Source organism: Lutra lutra, chromosome 4, assembly GCF_902655055.1.
Source record: "Lutra lutra chromosome 4, mLutLut1.2, whole genome shotgun sequence".
Taxonomy (NCBI): Eukaryota; Metazoa; Chordata; class Mammalia; order Carnivora; family Mustelidae; genus Lutra; species Lutra lutra.
Genome location: NC_062281.1, coordinates 139446075 through 139466141, shown reverse-complemented (window position 1 = coordinate 139466141; position 20067 = coordinate 139446075). Strand labels below are relative to the sequence as shown.

The following is a 20067-nucleotide window of genomic DNA, read 5'->3' as shown; positions in this document are numbered from 1 at the left end:
GTTCCTGTTGGTAATAGCCAATTCCAAATCCCTTGCATTGGGCTAAGCAGACAGGGCAGCTGGATTTTTAATAACTCTTCAGCCACTGAGATTTAGATGTGTGTTGTCAAAGCCAGTTTAATTCTTCTTTTGACTCGACATTAAAAATTCCTTAAAATGATTGCGAAAGCAACTAGAACAAGAGGTTTTTCTTTTTTGAACAAGCATGAAGCCACATAAAGGAGAAAATCTGGCAAAAGATTAAGGAAGAAAATGCTTTCTTCTCTTATCAAAAGAATACATTTATACTATCATCATAGATACAAAACAAAAAAGCATGCACATCCTTTATATATTGACTTATTTAAAAACTATTTATAAATACACCTCTATGAACCAGAAACTAAGCTAATATTAGGGTTACAAAGCTAATATATTCAATGACTTTGAATATATTTATTTGAGGAGCTCACACATAACAGGAAAGATAGATACAGATTCTACTACACATAGTAGAGTCTAATTTGTGCCATATTCAAGGCATGTACAGATCCTGGGGCAATACAGGTAAGACACTTATCGATTCCCTATGCAGAGATGAGGATCAAAATGTGTGTCTAGCTGGAAAAGTCTATACCTGCCTCTTTGACATATTTATTAATTCAAAAACACCTAGATAATGCCTAGCTCATGATAAATGCTAGGTGTTTTACAAATATTTATTCACTAAATCCTCATAATGAGCTTATGAAGTAGGGTTTATTACCATCTCCATGTTATGGATAGTTGATGATAATTCAAACCAGAAACAGAAGCTGTTGTTCAATATGATGTTCCAGAATGCCACTGCTCTAGAATCAACAGAAGGCAAAATGGGAATTACGTTCATCTTACTTTTCATAGTCATGACATTCCCAAAATCCAACCTTGAAAGTCAGCTCAGACCTCAAATTCTTTAGTAAGCTTATTATCTAAATGGAAAAGTGGTGATCAAACTGTCCATGAAACAGATAGTGCTGCCTAACTTGTCTGTTTCAAGAGTAGATTTTTCTTATACACTACTTTAAAAGTAGATTTCTCATTTTATTTTTTCTTAAGACTATTTATTTGACAGACAGAGATCACAAGTAGGCAGAGAGGCAGGTGGGGGGGGGGAGCAGGCTCCCTGCTGAGCAGAGAGCCCCATGCGGGACTCGATCCCAGGATCCTGGGATCATGACCAGAGCTGAAGGCAGAGGCTTTAACCCACTGAGCCACCCAGGCGCCCCATAAAAGTAGATTTCTCATTTTAGTTAGTACACTTAAGTTTCATATTTTGCTCTGTTCCTTGTGGGAATATCCCCACCTCCTTGCCATAAAGAGGCATAGTTTTCTGAATGTCTATGCTGGCAAATAGTTGCTATGCAAGTACTTAGAAACACATGTCCTTGAAAAGCTAATCTTGAATGCAAGCTTTAGCTATCCCGTGTCTATCAGTTTCACAGAATGATCATTCCTAAATATTTAGTGTCACAAGACACAGGGGAAAAAAGCAAGTTCATCTTCTTATTCATGTATCATAATATATTAAATTACTTGTAAAATACTTTTGGAAGCCTGATCTATCATTTTGCTACTCTGTTTTTCATAAATCAGAGAAGCAAGTAGATGATGATGAAAAATTAGTCTTCTAGGGGCGCCTGGGTGGCTCAGTGGGTTAAGCCGCTGCCTTCGGCTCAGGTCATGATCTCAGGGTCCTGGGATTGAGCCCCGCATCATCGGGCTCTCTGCTCGGCAGGGAGCCTGCTTCTTCCTCTCTCTCTGCCTGCCTCTCTGCCTGCTTGTGATCTCTCTCTGTCAAATAAATAAATAAAATCTTTAAAAAAAAAAATTAGTCTTCTACATAGCTGTCTTTTGACTGTCCCTCTAAGATCAGTCAACATGTGACTAAACATCCCATTGAACCTGTGTTTATTTTTAAACAAACTTCAGTATCTTCTTTTGTTTGTGACGGCTTGCATTCCTTTCGTTTGCTGTCTACTGCTCACTTATAGACCCCTTTTTGTCAAGGGGTGTTGGAGCAAGATTCAGTATCCCCCAAGGACTCTGAGACATTGGACTTCGAAAGCCTTTATCACTCCAGGTTACTATTGCCCTTATAAGGTGTTTGAAAGTGAGGGTTTAGAAAGACTCAAAAATAAACACCAAAGTGTTATTTTGCTTCTAAAAAGGATGTTTAGAAATTTTACACCAAAATATTGAGTTGTACTGCAGATAACAATGAAGGAGCTTTCAAGGGGTAAAGATATTTTCTCACGATAAAGCAACAAAAAAGAAACACACACACACAAACACATACATCATTTTTTTTTTTTTCTCACCAGAAGAGAAGAATGAGCCATGGTAACATAATAGCTCCTTAGGGTGGAAATCTGTAAGTAAAGTGACAGTATCTTTCCAAGTGACTTATTTCCAGGCATGGGGGGAATTCAGAGCTATGACCTAGTCACCCAAAATACTCAGTTCCTAGCTTAGCAACCTTTCATCTACTCCGAGACCCTGCTCACATTCTCTGCCTCCACACTGAGTGAGGGAGCAGGGCTAGCAATGTGTGCTGGGTTTATTAGGGAGTTAGAGTTCAGTAACTGACAAGATAATCAATAGACTTTGTAGTCTGTAATCTGGGAAAAGTGAGCTTGAATTTTAGCTCCACCCCTTATTGATGGGATAACCTTGGAAAGTTACTTATAATAGATGCTGGCATGCATCATCCTCCTGGAATGAAGAACTGACTATTTCTGAAGCTTCTGGGAATGCTACTTGCAGCTCTCCAGCCTCCTCAGGAGTTCTTCCAGCTGAAGAGAACTTCCCTACCCAGGGTCACATTCCTATTCCCTAAGACTTCCACCCAATGACCAGTGATAAAGGTCTGGCTCCTCTCCTTTCCTCAGGACAATTGCAAGGCAATCCCAATTTCGTGAGTCTTAAAGGGCCAGCTGCAGACTTCTCAAGACATCATCTCAGTTTCTTCATCTGGCCAGTTGTGCTTCCTTTCTCCCCTCTGTCTTTCACTGGCATTGATCCTAAGAACACTCTCTCATAAGCTTCTCTTTGTCTCTGTTTCCCAGGGAACGTGTGCCATTACTTAATTACTAAGCTATAATGTGTGTTGGAGTGCAGACTGATTCAGTAGGTCCGGAACAGGTCTGAGATTCTACATTCCTGACAGGCTTGTAGGTAGTGCCAACGCTGCTGGTCTGCAAAACACATTCTGAGTAGCAAGGATATGAAGTCTTAAATCAAATAATATATATAAAGTGCTTAGCACAGTGCAAAGGTTGTGCTTGTGTGTGTAGTAAGTTTATTTATTTATATTGTCAAATAATTAGAGACAATATATTAAAGCGTACATGGGTAGATTAGATGAACAGATAACCCAGTAAACACGGATATGTGTAGGGCATTTGTTTGCAAAACATGCCCTGAAAGAAAATGAAAATGAGGACTTTCATCTTGTTCTGACTCCTGTCCCAGCTAAGCAGCCCCTGTTACTCCTGTTATCGTACCATATGAGTTTGTTCCTCCCTGTCCTCAGTAATTGGTTGCTCATCGATTTCCCCCACTTCTAAATTTTTCTTGAGCCCACCGCCTTTTCATTTTCATTTCTGCTGCCTTAGTTCAGGTCCTTCTCATGTCCGTAGCTACAGGTTTCCGGATCCTTGTGATGGATCTCTGCCACTCCCAAAAAGAATCTTTCTTCCACAGTTTCCTGATGTTGATATTTTAGAGCACAAATCTGATTGTGTCATTCTCCATCTTAAAAACCTTGAACAGCTTTCCTTGCCTGTACGGTAGAATTGACATCTTCTTACATAACATGTAAGGACATTTAATGCCTGGCTTCTTATAGTCCTACAAATTGAATTTCCCACTCTTCATCAAACATGCCATGATTTTTCACATTGGCTGTGAACTTACATGTTGTTTTCTCTTCCAGGTATAGGTTCCCCCTTTTTTTTTTCTTTCTTTCTTTTTTTTTTTTTTTTTTAGATATTTAGTTAATTAGTTATTTGAAAGGGGGCAGGGAGAGAGAGAGAGAGAGAAAGAGAGAGCACACACAAGTAGGCAGAGCAGCAGGCAGAGGAAGAGGGAAAAGCAGGCTCTCCCCTGAGCAGGAAGCCCGATGTGGGCCTAGATCCCAGGACCCTGGGATCATGAACTGAGCCAAGACAGCAGCTTAACTGACTGAGCTACCCAGGCACCCCAGGTTCTCCTTTTCTTGACAAGATTTTTCTTTTTTCTTTTTTCTTTTTTTTTTTAAGATTTTATTTATTTATTTGACAGAGAGATCAGAAGTAGGCAGAGAGGCAGGCAGAGAGAGAGGAGGAAGCAGGCTCCCCACTGAGCAGAGAGCCTGATGCGGGGCTGGATTCCAGGACCCTGGGATCATGACCTGAGCCAAAGGCAGAGGCTTTAACCTACTGAGCCACCCAAGCACCCCCTGACAAGATTTTTCTTCCAGGCATTTTGCAGCCCCGTGTGTCAATGGCATTCTCCACATGCTTTGTTTTCTTTTATATATTATAGGGTATTATACTTATTTGTTTATTTGACAGTTTCCTTCACTACTAGAGCTCCGTAGGATAAAGACTTTGTCTGTATCACAAGTCTCTTCTCATACTTAGTTGACTTATTCATGATTGTTCTCCATGTGTAACACAAACCCTGTGTAACACAAGCCCTGACACATAGTAGACTCTCAAAAAGAACTGGTGAATGAACAAAATATTGAATCTCTTTAGTAGGATAAAGTCCAAATCATGATTTAAAACCTTTCTTATGCATTTGAAGTTGTAAGAATCAACATGTCAACATATGTTGTTTTGGTAGTAATCTATCTTTATTTATTTATTTATTCTTCTGCAGCTTTGAGATTGTTGTGTTGAGATACCACAGAATTCACCCATTTAAAACATACAGTTCAGTGGCTTTTAGTGTACTAACATGGTTGTCTAGCCATCACCACAGTCTTATTATAGAACATTTCCATTATCTCCAGAAGAAACCCTGAAGCCATTGACAGTCACTTCCATGTCCCCTTCCCCACAATGTCCAGCAACCCTGATCTACTTTCTTACTCTATAGAGTTGCCTTTTCTGGACATTTCATGTACATAGAATCACACAACAGGTGTTTTTGCTATTGGCATCTTTCACCACTATGTTTTCAAGGCTCATCCATTTTGTAGCATGTATTTGCATTTATTGCAAAATAATATTACAATACGTAGATCTACCACATTCTGTTTATCCATTCCAATCGATAGGCATTTTGGTTATTTCCAATTTTTGGCTGTTGTGAATAATTCCACTTCGAACATTTACATTTTTGGGTGAACATATAATGTGTTCTTGAGGATATGCTGAGGGATTTCTCAGTCATATGGTAACTCTCCGCTTAACGTTTAGAGGTACTAGCAAACTGTTTTTCAAAGTGGCTGTACAATTTGAATTCCTGCTAGCAGTGTATGAGGATTGCAATTTCTCCATGTTCTTGCCAATGCTTGTTGTAGTTGCTTTTAAAATTAATTTTACAGTGTTGTGGTTTTTAATAACTTTTAAATGTCTTATGAAAGTTTCTCAACTAATCCTGAGTTTATGCAATGTTATTAAGTCTATAGGGAAGTTAAAGATGTTGGTATACCTGGATATGTCAAAAAACAGAATAGAAACTGTTGACATGGACATTTCTGGATGTGAAGCCCTTGAGGACCTTTTACTGTCATCCAATATGTTGCAACAATTGCCTGACTCTATAGGTGAGAATATTCTATTATGTGATGAATGTTTATATAAAATATATCATTTGCTTTTTTTGTCATAGTCCTAGTTTATTAGTAGATATAGAGAATATACTGTTAGCCTGACTGATATTAATAAATTATCAAGTTCATGATTCAAGATGTAATAATAGTATTTTACCAATATTTTGAAATGAAATGGTAATACTAGTTGTCAAATTCAAGAAGGCTCTCTCATTAAAACGATCTTACCAAATTAACATATTTTTAAAATTCAGATCTTTTAAGTTGTAAAATGTTATTGTAAAAAGTGTATTTCTTAGATTTAGAGTAATTTGATAACCATGTATGTCTCCTTTTATCACCATAGAATTAGCTTCTATCCACAGAGTGTTGCCATATGCTATTTTCAATACTATCATAATACTGCTATAATCTAGAAATAACATAAAGATGTATAATAAATATAAAATCTCTTTGTGATTCTATTATTAAAACAGATACATTGTCTTTTATACGCTGTTAAGATTCATGACAGTAGAGAATTTGTGTGTTATATATGTCAAGCACACAATCCATTTTTGTTACAAATTTTTATATGAGTAAAATAACTAAAGACTCCTTCTAATTTAATAATGAGCAAATCTTTTTGTATGGACATCTTACTATTATTTATGAGAGGACTCAGGAGGGTAATCAGCCAATTATTTAACTTCAGAAATTAGTTTTTAACACTCTTTGAATTCAATGTGTCATATATTCTGGAACTTATTAAAGCCACTGAAAATTAAGTTACAACCTAGGTACTCTGATTGAAAGGAAGCAAGAAAACAAGGCAGTATTTCAAATTTTTTTCAATATTTTATTGTCTCTACTTTCATCATTCTTTCATTGCTGATAGAAAATACTAGTTTTAACAAAGCAGGCTAGGCTTTTTTTCTTTCTAATTGATAATTTTTTAATGTAACCACATAGTTTATAACAGTATTTTTCCAGCTCATTCCATTGTAGCACTTATCTGAGAGCTTTATTGAACACTTATACATTTCCAGTTTCTTTCTCTGAAAATTCTGATTCAGTACATTTGTGATAGGCCCTCTGATTTGTTTTTATTAAAATCTTTGATGAAACTTATAATCAGATGAGTTTAGAAAATACTCTTTTATGTCATAGAAGGTGAGGAAGTATAATGGTTAAAAGTGTATCCTTGGATTAAGAAGACAGAGATGACCTTCTCTGGCCAAGATAACCACTCAAATTACAGGCCTTGAACTCCCACTCAATCACCACTCCATACATCTTCAAAGACATAATGAGAATAGAAAAATGATTTATATTTGAAGAACATATTTTTGTTCCTTCCTGCCTCCTCAGTACCAAGAACTGTGTCTAGTTTATAATAAGGGTTCCTTAAATATTCAGCAAATAAAATAATTTAGCCATGCTTAAGACGAATAAACATCTACACGAACCTGAGCTAGAATGGAAATCGAGCAATGACCCCACACCTGACAGGCTCCAGACCATAACAGCAGTGGTGTTGTGAGTTCCATTTATGCAGGGGGTGGGGAGTAACTTAAGCATAGCAGCAGAATCCAAATGCACAGGAAACTGAGGCAGCAGCTCCTTTTCTGTGAAGAGATCCTGAAACAATCTACAACTAGTATGTGGAGCTGACACTGATGAGAACAGATACAGATTCACTGCTGAAAACTGTGGCAAGTCCCAGCTATTGTGACCGGATCGGATCTGCACTACCCACATCGGATGAGAGTGCTGTGTTGCTAATATGAGACCTGGTTCTGAACTCCAGAAACCTGGTGTCAGCCGTAGGTGACCACACAACTGCCAGACAGGGAGGGATGAGCACAGATAAGGAGTGTCACACTCACAAATGAGCATGCAAACAGAAATCTCAAAGGAAAACTAATGTTGCAACAACAACAAAAAACTCAAATAGGAAAATTTACCCAGGAAAAAAACCAAAGTCATCAAACAGTATAAAAAAAAATGATTTTTAAGTATATGTAGATCCTCAAATAGACAAAAGTTACAATAAGGGTCCTAAAAATAATAACTTATAAAACAAAAACAAGAACTATGGGTTATGGACTTTGGGGAAGGTATGTGCTATGGTGAGTGCTGTGAAGTGTGTAAGCCTGACGATTCACAGACCTGTACCAGTGGGGCTAATAATACATTATATGTTAGTAAAAAACAAAAAACAAGAACTATGACTAAGAATAGGTGGTTATTAAAAAAAAAAAAAAACAATTAGAAATCCTGGAAATGAAAATGGCCCATAGTAAAATAAAAGATGATATAATTATTTGTTTAAAATATCTTCCTTTAAGGAAGCAGACTAGGAAATTAGCCTTCTGCTCTGGGGAAGACAGCATGGATGAGTGATAGAAAACATTAGATTAGGTATTTGGCTGGCATAAAGCAGACTAGGATAGATAGGTGGTACTATATATTTAACACCTTCACTAAGAATCTGAATGGCTCTCAAATGAGGAAAGTAACTTTGTTATAACAACTTATTCAGCCTCAGACTCTACCTTTGGGCCCTGTTGACCTTTCATTGAAAATTACATTTATGCACTGCAGAGCTTCCAGAATCCCTGATTATACATGTAGAATGGTTGACTTTACTCCAAAAATTCCCCTCTTGGTCAAGAGAAAGATCTGGGATAAGAGACTGAGAGCTGTGTTCTAAGGCCCTAAAATAATTCATTGATTCTGATTGGATGGGAAATTGCATCTTATTTTATTTATTTGGACATTATTGGACCACCAACATTTAAGAGAACAAAAGATAGGAAATTTCATAGTATCAATTAAGGAAAATAGCTACTAAAATTAAAATCTTTACTTCCTTTACATCTCTTTTAGTCCTTCTGCAGCTACGAGGTATTTGAATGGAGTGATACACTCCACAAAACCTGTGTGCTGAGTCCCTTTCCTTGTCTGGTTCCAAGAAATATGACAGGGGCTCTTTTCCTTTTCTAGATAGAGCTTTAATTTGTGTGTGTGTGTGTATATATATATATATATACACACATATATACATAAAGCTTTAATAATATGTATATATATATGTGTATATATATATATTTTTTTAACTTTCTAAAATACTTTACCTTACCCCCTTTGTGGTTAAGAACACAGGTTTTTGTAGTCAAGTTACCTATGTTCAAATTCTGGCTTTTCTACCTTGCTAGCTTTGAGACCTTAGACCAGCTACTTAATTTCTCTGTGCTCAGTTTCTTCATCTATTAAGTAGGGCAGTAGGCAGTAGGCATCATGGGGTTATTTTCAGCAATAAATGAATTCATATATGTAAAACAGCTTAGAATAGTACCTGGCACATAGTAAGTGCTCATGGCATCTATTATAATAATATAATGATTATTATAATCTTAAATTTCATGATTGCACAGGTATTTGGCTTTCAGAATTCTATTACATGTGTGTAAATAACATGAAAATACTAGCTATTTTCTATAACAAATCATATTAGTGTTTAATACATAGCTGCTTATTATATATTTTTATATAAGTAGCTAAAGATCATAGTAAAAGGCCTCATTTTTCTTTCCCTTCAATACTCCTTAGTTGGGAGTATAGAATAAAGAAGTAGGGAGTTAGGGAAGGACACAAATAGAGGGAAGGAAGAGAATAGAATATCTTTGATTCCTGTTGGGGTAGAAGAAGAAAGTCCAAACAGATATGGTATAGAAATGCAGTAAAGGAATTATCTGCTGGAAGAAGTCATGAGCAATGAAGATAAGGTTGATGCCCTATTTCTGCACCAAGAACAACCATATTCCTATAGAAGCTGCACAAATCTGAAAAAAACTGAGCAAGCTTCCTTTAAATCCACGGACATGGAGCTAAGCAGAGAGAACCAACTTGCTTCCACCTGTAAAGCTGCAGAAGCTTCCAGGGGGTGACAGAGCCACCACTCCATTCTTCAAAAAGCCCTGTTGCATCAACCTTTGGTTTTTGTCCCTAACATGCCTCAAGATTTTTCACCACTACTTTCAGACTTTGGTGCTGTGATTCTCTTAAAGTCTACCTAGCAACTCAGTTTCATTGTATTTGCACAGTGATCTGTGACCCCACCTGAAACCTGCTATGCCCCAGTCAGGTGACACTGAGACTGCCAAACCTCCTCTAGCTTCACTGGTGGGCAGGTGCAGTAGCTTGATAAGGGCTACCAAGTCATAAAAAATTTAGCTCTAATCCATCACCCCCTGTTTTCTTGCCACAATTGACAAACAAGCTCTTTTCTATTTCCAAGGTTCATATTTCTTACATACATACCAGCGAAGCTGAAGTGATTCAGTCACCCTTGAAACATAGATGAATATGGCAGTGGGGGAGCAAACTTCAGAGATAAATGACCCCGGTGAGAATTGTCCTCTTTCCCAGGTGCTGCTGTTTTCAGCAGTGTATCTTGAGGGCACAAGCTGATGTATTAAGCTCCAATATTTTGTAGATATTTTCTCACAGCAGTCTGACAGTGAGAACCTTTCTCCCCACTAGAGCAGAGATTCTGTGTGCTTCTACAGAATATGTAACTGAGCACACTGAAATTTAAAGTGCAATAATCACTTTTTATTTCAGATCTATTCTCACTTACTCTATGGCTTTAAGGAATCTGCAGAATACATGAGGTGGGTGGGCGCGGTCCATGGCAGTGCTTCTCAAAGCATATTCACAAAACACTAGCTGTACAAGGTATGCCGCACACTCACAGGCATTCCGCAGTAACTTCGGAAAGTCACATTGCTACATTAATATATTAAAATGTCCTAGAAAAACTTCATTAAAGAAATATGTTTAATGTTGTTTAATTTAGCTTTTCCCAAACACATTTGACCATGGAACCCACTCTATCCATGAACACAAGTTTTCTGCAAAAAAAGTAACCTACAGTATATATGCATATTTCCAATGCAAAACAAAAATTAACCACGCTTTGCCCTTGGGCCTTGGCTATTTAAGCCAGACTGCTGCTACATGGTGGCTGGGTAAAGGAAGCTGTCTTCAATTACTCTGTGGCTATTACTCATTAAAACCCTGGGAATAGAGCAGTCAGTAAGGGTATGGGAAGCGTAAATCTGACAGTGAAATATAAATAGTTGAAACTTCGATTCTTGGCCAGTTCTGTTCTGTATATTAAAATTGCAAGTTTTTGTGATTTCTGCGGATCCAACTTGAGGATTTATGGTAGCAAAGAGTATAAGATCATATGTTGTAATTTTCCAAGTACATAATTATAACCGCTGCATCGCAATATTTCAGTACCCATTCGTTGATATTAGGCTTACTTCAGATTTCTTTTTAATTTGTATCACAACAGGGATGTTAGTTATTATCTTAGGAGTTAATTAAATATTAAATCACAGCTGGCTCAAAAATTTTCATCTGGTCCATTTGTAGTATACTAGATATGGGAAATGTGGTAGTGTTGCTGTCTTCGGTTTCTGTGGAGCCCTATGTTGTGTTTATTTGTCTGCATTGATGAACCTGAACTCCCACTGATGCAAGTGAAGTTTTTAAAACTGGAAAGTCAAGATTAGACTGCACACAAATATAGCTGTAAGTTTATACAGAGTGTAGCCAGTTGGCATAATAATGGTCATCACAAGTGATTCTTTTCTTTCTTATTGTATTTCCTGTCAGAGATCTGTTCTTGTGTATTAATAAAGCTTCTTCTCTGTTTTAGGACTGTTGAAAAAATTAACAACTCTAAAAGTAGATGACAATCAACTTACGATACTACCCAACACAATTGGAAAGTAAGTGCCAAAGTTTCATACCAGTCAGCCCCTCTTAGCCAGAAACAAAAGGATATGCTGAATCTTTTTACTTCAAAACATTTCCTATCTTAATTTAGTTTTGTATCTGAACATTGCATTGACACTATATAATATCATGAGAAATAGTTATGACTCTTTCATAAGCAAAGGGATTACCCAGATCATTAATTATGTTATTGCCTGTAATTTTCCAGATACTATTAATTTGATGTTTTTGACTGAGTAGCAACTCAAAATTCACTTGAACATGTCTTGTGAAGTCAAATCAGTTTGTATAAAGCTCTATAGTTTATAATATGTTATCATTGTACCATAAGTGATTTATATATTATATTTAGTAATTGTTATTTATAGTAGTAGTACTATAAAATAGTACTGTAAATGTTATTTCTAAAAAATAAGGTTATTTGCCTTTAAAAGTATGAAAATGATTCATCAAAGATAAATGGGCCTATTCAATTCAAGGTTGATTAGGTTGATTACTGGCTTGCAGGGATAAAGGTTAAGAATCTTATTATAAAGCTCATGTTTTTAGATTTCTTTGAGTGCCATTACCTTCCTTTGATTATTGTTTCAGGAAAAATGAAAGAGAAGTGTTAGAGGAATGAACTAAAACAAAACAAAACAAAAACTGGTGAAAAAAAATAAACAAACAAACAGAAAGAAAGAAAGAAGCCAGTGGGAATTGTATGGGCAATCTCTGTACCTTCTTCTCATTTTACTGTGATCCTAAGACAGCTCTAAAAAAAAAAAAATAGTCTTTAAGAAGAATGACTGACAAACTGGTTATTTATTTTTTTATTTTTTTAAAGATTTTATTTATTTATTTGACAGACAGAGATTACAAGTAGGCAGAGAGGCAGGCAGAGAGAGGAGGAAGCAGGCTCTCCGCTGAGCAGAGAGCTTGATGCAGGGCTCGATCCCAGGACCCCGGGATCATGACCTGAGCTGAAGGCAGAGGCTTTAACCCACTGAGCCACCCAGGCGCCCCACAAACTGGTTATTTAAACTTGGGGTTTGGGCAGACATTTTGTCAAAAATGAACTAAGTGAGCTTGTCTCTTCAAGAACAACTTGACAGTATTTGTCACTCACAGTAAAATTTGAGCTATCAAGCAAAAATTGGAATTTTGGAAAATTCCTATCTGCCACTGATAACCTGACAGCTTCCCAATACTTACAAGCTTTTCTGATAAGACTAGTGTGATATAAATTAATGTAATTTGTTGATATTGTGCTATGAAATGTGTGAACATCTTGAAAATCTGTATAACTCAGTGAAGCAGTATTTCCAAATGACCAATGCATGAATTACAAAATCAGACATGAGTAAATGACCCATTCAAAATGCAAAATAGACTGGTTGATTTTAATGTATTGGTATGAAGAATAAGAAAACTCATTGATATAATTTCAGATTCTACATTGCAGTTATCCCCTAAAAAACTGGTGATTGTTGAGTTTTGGTGTAGTATCAAAGAAAAAAATCACAATTATCCGAAAAGACTGTTGAAAAATTCCTTCTTTTTTCAACTACAAATCTGTGTGAGGCTGGATTTTGTTATATATAGTTCAGTCAGAACAATATGTCACAACAGATCGAATACATAAGCAGAGAAGAGATCCAGTACCATCCATTAAGCCAAATATTCAAGGGATTTACAAAAATAAAAGTGTCACCTTTTTCACTAAATGTTTTTTAGAAAAAATATAGTTACTTGGAATAAAAATACGTTAATTAACATGTTAAAGGTTTACTATTATTATTTAATAGATACTAATTATTTTTTAAAATTCCTGTTTTAATCTATAATATAGTGATACCAATAGATATAAAAAAAATAAACACGTTCTTTGAGTTACCAATGATTTTTAAGAGAGTAAGTGGGTCCTAAGACCAACCAATTTTGAAGATATCTGTTCTATATCACATCATGTTTTATATAGTAAAATTATGAGAGCATTGTCTAACTTACATTCTTACTTCAAGGTAACACCTGAATACAAGTGTTTTGTATTTGCACGTATGGCATAAAATAAACTAAATATCTAGAATTTTATAGAATACCTTAATAAGCAATTTGTATGAAGTAAAAATAATAACAATAGCCATGATAGCTTTGTTTTTCTTAGAGAATTCAAAATTGATAGATCAGAGGTTTAGTGCAAGTCCCAAAGGTAAAATTTGATTATGATCTTATTTAATGGCACCCCAAGTCACATGCAAAAAGTACTCTACTCGCAAAGAGTAGAATAGTCTGCATTTATTCTACTCATAAAGGGTAGAATAGTATAGATAGAAACATTCTACCTAGAACTCTGGACATCAAAATCCTAGATATGTTATGACCTGCTATAGTTATATTCTCATTCTGCACTTAGAACGTTTCAATGTTTGAATTATCTTAGGTCATTTTTAGTAGTCCAATATTAAAAACTGCTAGGATTAATTTTTGAACATTTTTCACAGTTGAAGTAGATTCCATGACTTTTGTGTGAAATGACATAAAATTATTTTGTTGTCAAACCTTAATTTGTACACAGAAGTTCCAGCCACTCTACGAATTGAATATATAATGAAAAATAATAAATAACCTTTTTTCGCATTGTGCCAAATACCATGTTTGATGCTTTACACACATTCCTGTTTAGTTAAAGCCCCCATTAATCATCTTCTATGTGTATTATTATCTCTCTCTCACTATCAACAGTTAGAAACTGAGGCTGAGAAAAGTTAACAGATTTCAAAGCTAAGCTGTTAGTTGACCTATGATGCCTCTTACTATACATGGTAGTTGAGTCACACATTTTGTAATACTTGGTAATTTAATGGGTCCCACTGCTCTAGAAGCAAAGGATTTTCCACAGGAAGACAAAATACATACTAAACCTTCTCTTTCTTAGCTTCATAGCCTTGGTCAAAGCAATAAAAACTCAAAAATCTGAATGGAAATTTAAAAAAGTCATTCCCTCATTGAGTATAGTAAACAGAATGACTGTTGGACTGGGAATCAGAAAATCTAAGTAACTAAGCAAAGCTGGGTAAGCCTTTTCTTCTTGAGCCTCAAATTCCTGAGGGATAATGCAAGGAGCACTGGCTTTGGAGCCAAACAACATAGGTGTGAACCGTGGCTATGCCACTCACTATGTAAACTTGGACAAGTTATTTAACCTCTCTGTTGGCTTAGTTTCCTAATTTACAATATCTACCTACATCTATAATTTTCCAGTTCTTTGATTCAGATCTTTAGCCTGTATGATGTTAATACCCTAGATAGTAAATTCCAGTAGTCTAGGTACTAGACTGTTATAACAAGAAAATAAGTGAACTTTATTCTAGATACCTGGATGCTGAAAAACATTTTTCCCTCTGTTTCCTAATCGTGGAAGGATACAGAAGAAACTAGAAATGTACACAGCTTTAGGGAAGAGAATGTGGGGGCTGGTGAACAGAACAAACAGAGAGACTTCTTTTTATTATATACTCTCTGTAGTTTTTGAATTTTTTATTATGAAATGTTATACTAGTTAAGAAATTAAAGACAAAACACAGACACACACACACACACACACACACACACACATACACACCCTTCACTGGGTAAAACTCAAATTCCTCTACACAATATTCAAGTTTTTCCGTAGTCTCATTTAAACCAGTGGTTCTCAGCATGTGGTTGTGTGATCAGTCACATCAACTTCAGCAGGGAACTAGTTAGCAGTGCACGTTCTGAGACAAAGCCAGATCTACTGAATCAAGAAACTTTAGACATTGGGCCGGCAGGCTCTGTGTAAACAAGCCCTTCAGGGGATTCTGATGTATGCTAAAGATTGAGAACTATCTAGATTCAGCTTTCAGTTATTAGCTATCTTCTCAAACCTGAACCTGTTGTCAGAATTACCTGAAAGGCTAGTTTAAAATGAAGGTGCTTTAGGGGCCCCTGGGTGGCTCGGTCAGTTAAGCAACTGCCTTCGGCTCTGGTCGTGGTCCTGGGGTCCTGGGGTCCTGGGATAGAGCCCTGCATTGGGCTCCCTGCTTGGCAAGGAGCCTGCTTCTCCCTCTGCCCACTTCTCCCTTTGCTTGTGCTTTCCCTCTCCCTGTCAAATAAAATTTTTTTTAAATCTAAAATAAAACAAAATAATACAAAAATACAAAACAAAATGAAGCTGCGGTAGAGAGGAAGTCTACCATAGTGGCTGGTTGCTTTGGCTCTGGAGCCAGCCCTTCTGGGTTCAAAGTCTGGCTCTTTTTCTTTTCTTTCTTTCTTTTTTTTTTTTTTTTTTAATTTTTTTGACACAGAGACACAGCAAGAGAGGGAGAACAAGCAGGGGAAGCAGGGGAAGCAGGGGAGGGAGAAGCAGGCTTCCCGCTGAGCAGGGATCCTGATGAGGGGCTCAATTCCAGCACTCTGGGATCATGACCTGAGCTGAAGGCAGACACTTAACAACTGAGCCACCCAGGCGTCCCCAAAATCTGGCTCTTTGATTTGCTATTGGGTAACAGAGCCTTAGCTCCTTCCTCATAAAATGGAAGTAATAATAATAATACTGACCTCATAAGAATGTTGTGAGGATTAAATGTATTAATAAATAGAGAGTGCTACATAGTCACTAAATGTTTTCAAAAAATAGTTTGATAAAGTAAAAAGTTATTGATATTTCTGGGATTTGGATTCAAGAAATATGTTTACTATTTTTACAACTCAGTTCTTCTCTCTTCTTTCTTCTGCCCACCCAGACCACTGCAGTTTCCTCCCCTAAACTGAGAAGTTGTAGTATACCTACAAACTAGATCAGCATTTTCTGAATTATATTTCTCAAAACAGTTATTACTTGAGATTTTAATAGGTGTGACATAAAGATAAGTTTCATGGACAAATAAGTCTTGGGAACTCTGTATATAAGTTAGAGAACATTCTAACTTGTGATATTTTTCCATTTTTTTTTTAAGATTTTATTTATTTATTTGACAGAGATCACAAGTAGGCAGAGAGGCAGGCAGAGAAAGAGAGAGAGGAGGAAGCAGGCTCCCCGCAGAGCAGAGAGCCGGATGCGGGGCTGGATCCCAGGACACTGGGATCATGACCCGAGCTGAAGGCAGAGGCTTTAACCCACTGAGCCACCCAGGCGCCCCTATTTTTCCATTTTTTATATCAGGTTCTTATTTATCTTTTGTGTCATCATTTAACTTCTCCATTATTTTGCCATGTCTTACCAGCTAGAATATAGACTCATTAAAGTCTGGAATCATGTCTTGAACACATTTTATCTCCTTCATTGTATGTAACTAAGCACTATGGCAGAGGGGAATATTTGCAAGCTTTGGAACTAGGCAGATTTCAATCCTGGCTTCTGCACTCATTAACTAATGGACCTTGGACATGTTACTTCACATCTCAGAACTGCAGTTTTCTCATCTGAAAAATGGAAATAGTAATTTACTTCAGATGCTATTGTGAGACTTATAATAGTCATTAATAGGAACAATTAAAAAGACACTTATTTATTATTGTTTATGTTCATTTGAGTGAGGATTAGTAATATAATATGGATAAACATCTAGTGTTTTAAAAGAAAAATGTTTTATATGGATTTTCAAATGTAATAATATACTATCTTAGTCTTCTCAGGTTGCCATAATTAAATATCACAGACTAGGTGGCTTTAACAGCACAAATTTATGTATCACAGTTCTGGGGGCTAGGAAGTCCAAGATCAAGATGGTGACAAAGTAGATTTCATTCTGAGGACTCTGCTTTTGGCTTACAAGCAGCTACCATCTTTCAGTGTGCTCACTCAACCTTTTCTTTATGTATAAAGAGAGAGACAGAGAGAGAGGGAGTGAGAGACTAGTCCTCTAGTGTCTCTTCTTATAAGGGACTGATCCCATTACAAAGGCCCTATCCCCAATGACTTCATCTAATCCTAATACCTCCCAAAAGCCCCTACCTATCCAAATACTATCACACTGGAGGTTAAGGCTTTAACATACGAATTGGGAGGTAGGACACAAAGATTTAGTCCATGATATACATAATTTAAACTTATAAAATTATACTCTCAAGAAAAGCACTGTTTGAAACTGTTTCTGAGCTTTTTGGCAGAGTCCTCAAGAATAAGCCTTTAGAATCATAGTATTTGGCTGTAAAGTCTAAGGATCTAGAGAGAGGAATTTAAAACACAAAAGAAAAAGATTGTCATGTATTTCCCAAAGTGACAGAATTATCCTTATAGAAAAAGTAAAGTTATTGAGAAAGGTACAGAGAAATGATCAAATGGAATTTCACGGATTGTATAAGTTAAGGTATAAAACCTGCAATGATTTCCATTTAAAAGCCATTGTCTTTTATTGCCTATTTTCTCCTGCACTCCCTGCCTCGGTATTTTAGGACTGTGACCATTTGTGTGTTGTGGCCAAATTATACATGCAACATAAATGTCTCTATATTTTGGTTGGTTAAAAAAATCAGTATCCTATCTTGAGGCATATAGAATCTTTTTTAGCTTTCTTTTGCAATGAACAAAGCTTTTTCTACTCATAGATTTTAGAAATGTTCACTTTAAAAAAATACTGAATAGAATTTTACATTTAGGTAATATTTTTCTCCTATAATAAAAAAAATTACAGATATTCTTTTCAATCGACCTAATTAACTTCCTAAAGCGTCCAAAGGAAGGGGAAGATCAGTAATTACTTTGGAAGAATGGGAAAATAGGTCAAAGGAAAAGTATATTGTCTTGACAATGATGGTAACTCTGTTCAAAATCAGTCAACATGGTTGTTTCATGGGTAAAACCTCTAAATGATTGACTATTCCCAACAAATTTCCACCATGATTTGACTGAATTCATCTTAGACTGTAGGATTTAGAACAAAAACTGAGTGGTTTCATTGAGTAAACATTACAGAAAAGAATTTGTTTCAATTTTGTTAATTTCTTGCATTGTTTAGAAGCAGCACAAGCAACTTACCTAATATTAATGACAAAATTAATTGTAGAGTCTAAAACTTGATTCTTGGCTTACATTAAATGAAATTGATTTTACAATCTCTGAAAATAAGGATAATTGCAAAGTTACTTAGCATTCATTATGGGCCCATTCTAAGTGTTTTACCTGTATTTAGTCCTCGTAACACATGGTTAACTACCGTTATCACCCTCTTGTGCCTAGTGATGAAACTAAGGTACGGAGTAATTAAGTAACTTGACAAGGATATTGCCGCTAGTAATTGTTCGAGTCCAAACTCTAATCCCAGCTGACTGGCTGCAGTTTGGTTTCTTAACTCCCGGGGTATCCTGATGCTTTCAGGCAGTAGCTATTTGAGCAACTTGCCTTTTCCAAACAAATTTTATATCTCTTCCTTTAGTTATTATAGACATACCTCATTTTATTGTACCTCACAGATACTGAGTTTTTCTACAAATTGAAGGTTTGTGGTAACCTTGTACTGCGCAGCGTTATCAGTGCCATTTTTCCAACAACATTTTCTCACTTTTTGACTCTATGTCTCATTTTGGTAATTCTCACAATAATTCAAATTTTTTTCATCATTAGTGTATTTGTTATGGTGATCTGTGATCAGCGATCTTTGATGTTATGACCGTAACTGTTTAGGAGCACCATGAACTGCCTCTGTGGAAGACAGCAAATTTATCTATAAATGTCATTTGTTCCCACTCCTCTACCAACCAGTTGTTTGCCCATATTCCTCCCTTTCCTCGGCTTTCTCTATTTGCTGAGACACAACAATATTGAAGTTAGGCCAAATACTAACCCTTCATCAGTCTCTAAGTATTCGAGTGAAAGAAAATGTTGCACATTTCACACTTTAAATCAAAAGCTAGAAATGATTTAGCTTAGCAAAGAAGGCAAGTCAAAATCCAAGACAGGCCAAAAGCTAGGCCTCTCGTGCTGAATAGTCAAGTTGTGAATGCAAAAGAAAAGTTCTTCAAGGGAATTACAACTGTTACTCCAGTGAACACATGAATGATAAGAAGACAAAACGGTCTTATAGCTGATATGTAGAAAGTTTTCATAGTGTGGTTAGAAGATCAAACCAACCCCAACATTCCCTGCCCCAACAATGCCAATCCAGAGCAAGAATCTCTTCAATTCTTTGAAAACTGAGAGAGGTGAGGAAGGTGCAGAAGAAGACTTGGAAGCTAGCGGGGTCATTACATGAGGTTTAAGGAAAGAAGCTGTTTCCATAGCATAAACATGCAAGGTAAAGCAGCAAGTGCTGATGTAGAAGCTACAATAAGTTATCCAGAAGATCTAACTATAACAATTAATAAAGGCAGCTACACTAAACAACATATTTTCAGTGAAAATGATGAAGCAGCCTTCTATTGGATGAAGATGTCACCTAGGACTTTCACAGCTAGAGAGAAGTTAATGTGTGGCTTCAAAGTTTCAAAAGATGGGCTGACTTTCTTGTTAGGGGCTACTCAGCTTGTGATTTTATTTATTTTTTTAA

The 20067-nt window shown here is 36.3% G+C and overlaps 1 protein-coding gene across 5 annotated transcripts in view; it reads left to right on the top strand.

The window, feature by feature from the left end:
* LRRC7 (leucine rich repeat containing 7) overlaps positions 1-20067 on the top strand; it is a 575277-nt gene that overhangs the window by 422309 nt on the left and 132901 nt on the right. For all 5 annotated transcript variants that reach the window (XM_047725077.1, XM_047725083.1, XM_047725078.1 and 2 more), the window contains exons 10-11: positions 5632-5776; positions 11496-11568. In XM_047725077.1, coding sequence (XP_047581033.1) covers positions 5632-5776; positions 11496-11568 — 218 coding nt within the window. The remainder of the gene's footprint in view (positions 1-5631; positions 5777-11495; positions 11569-20067) is intronic.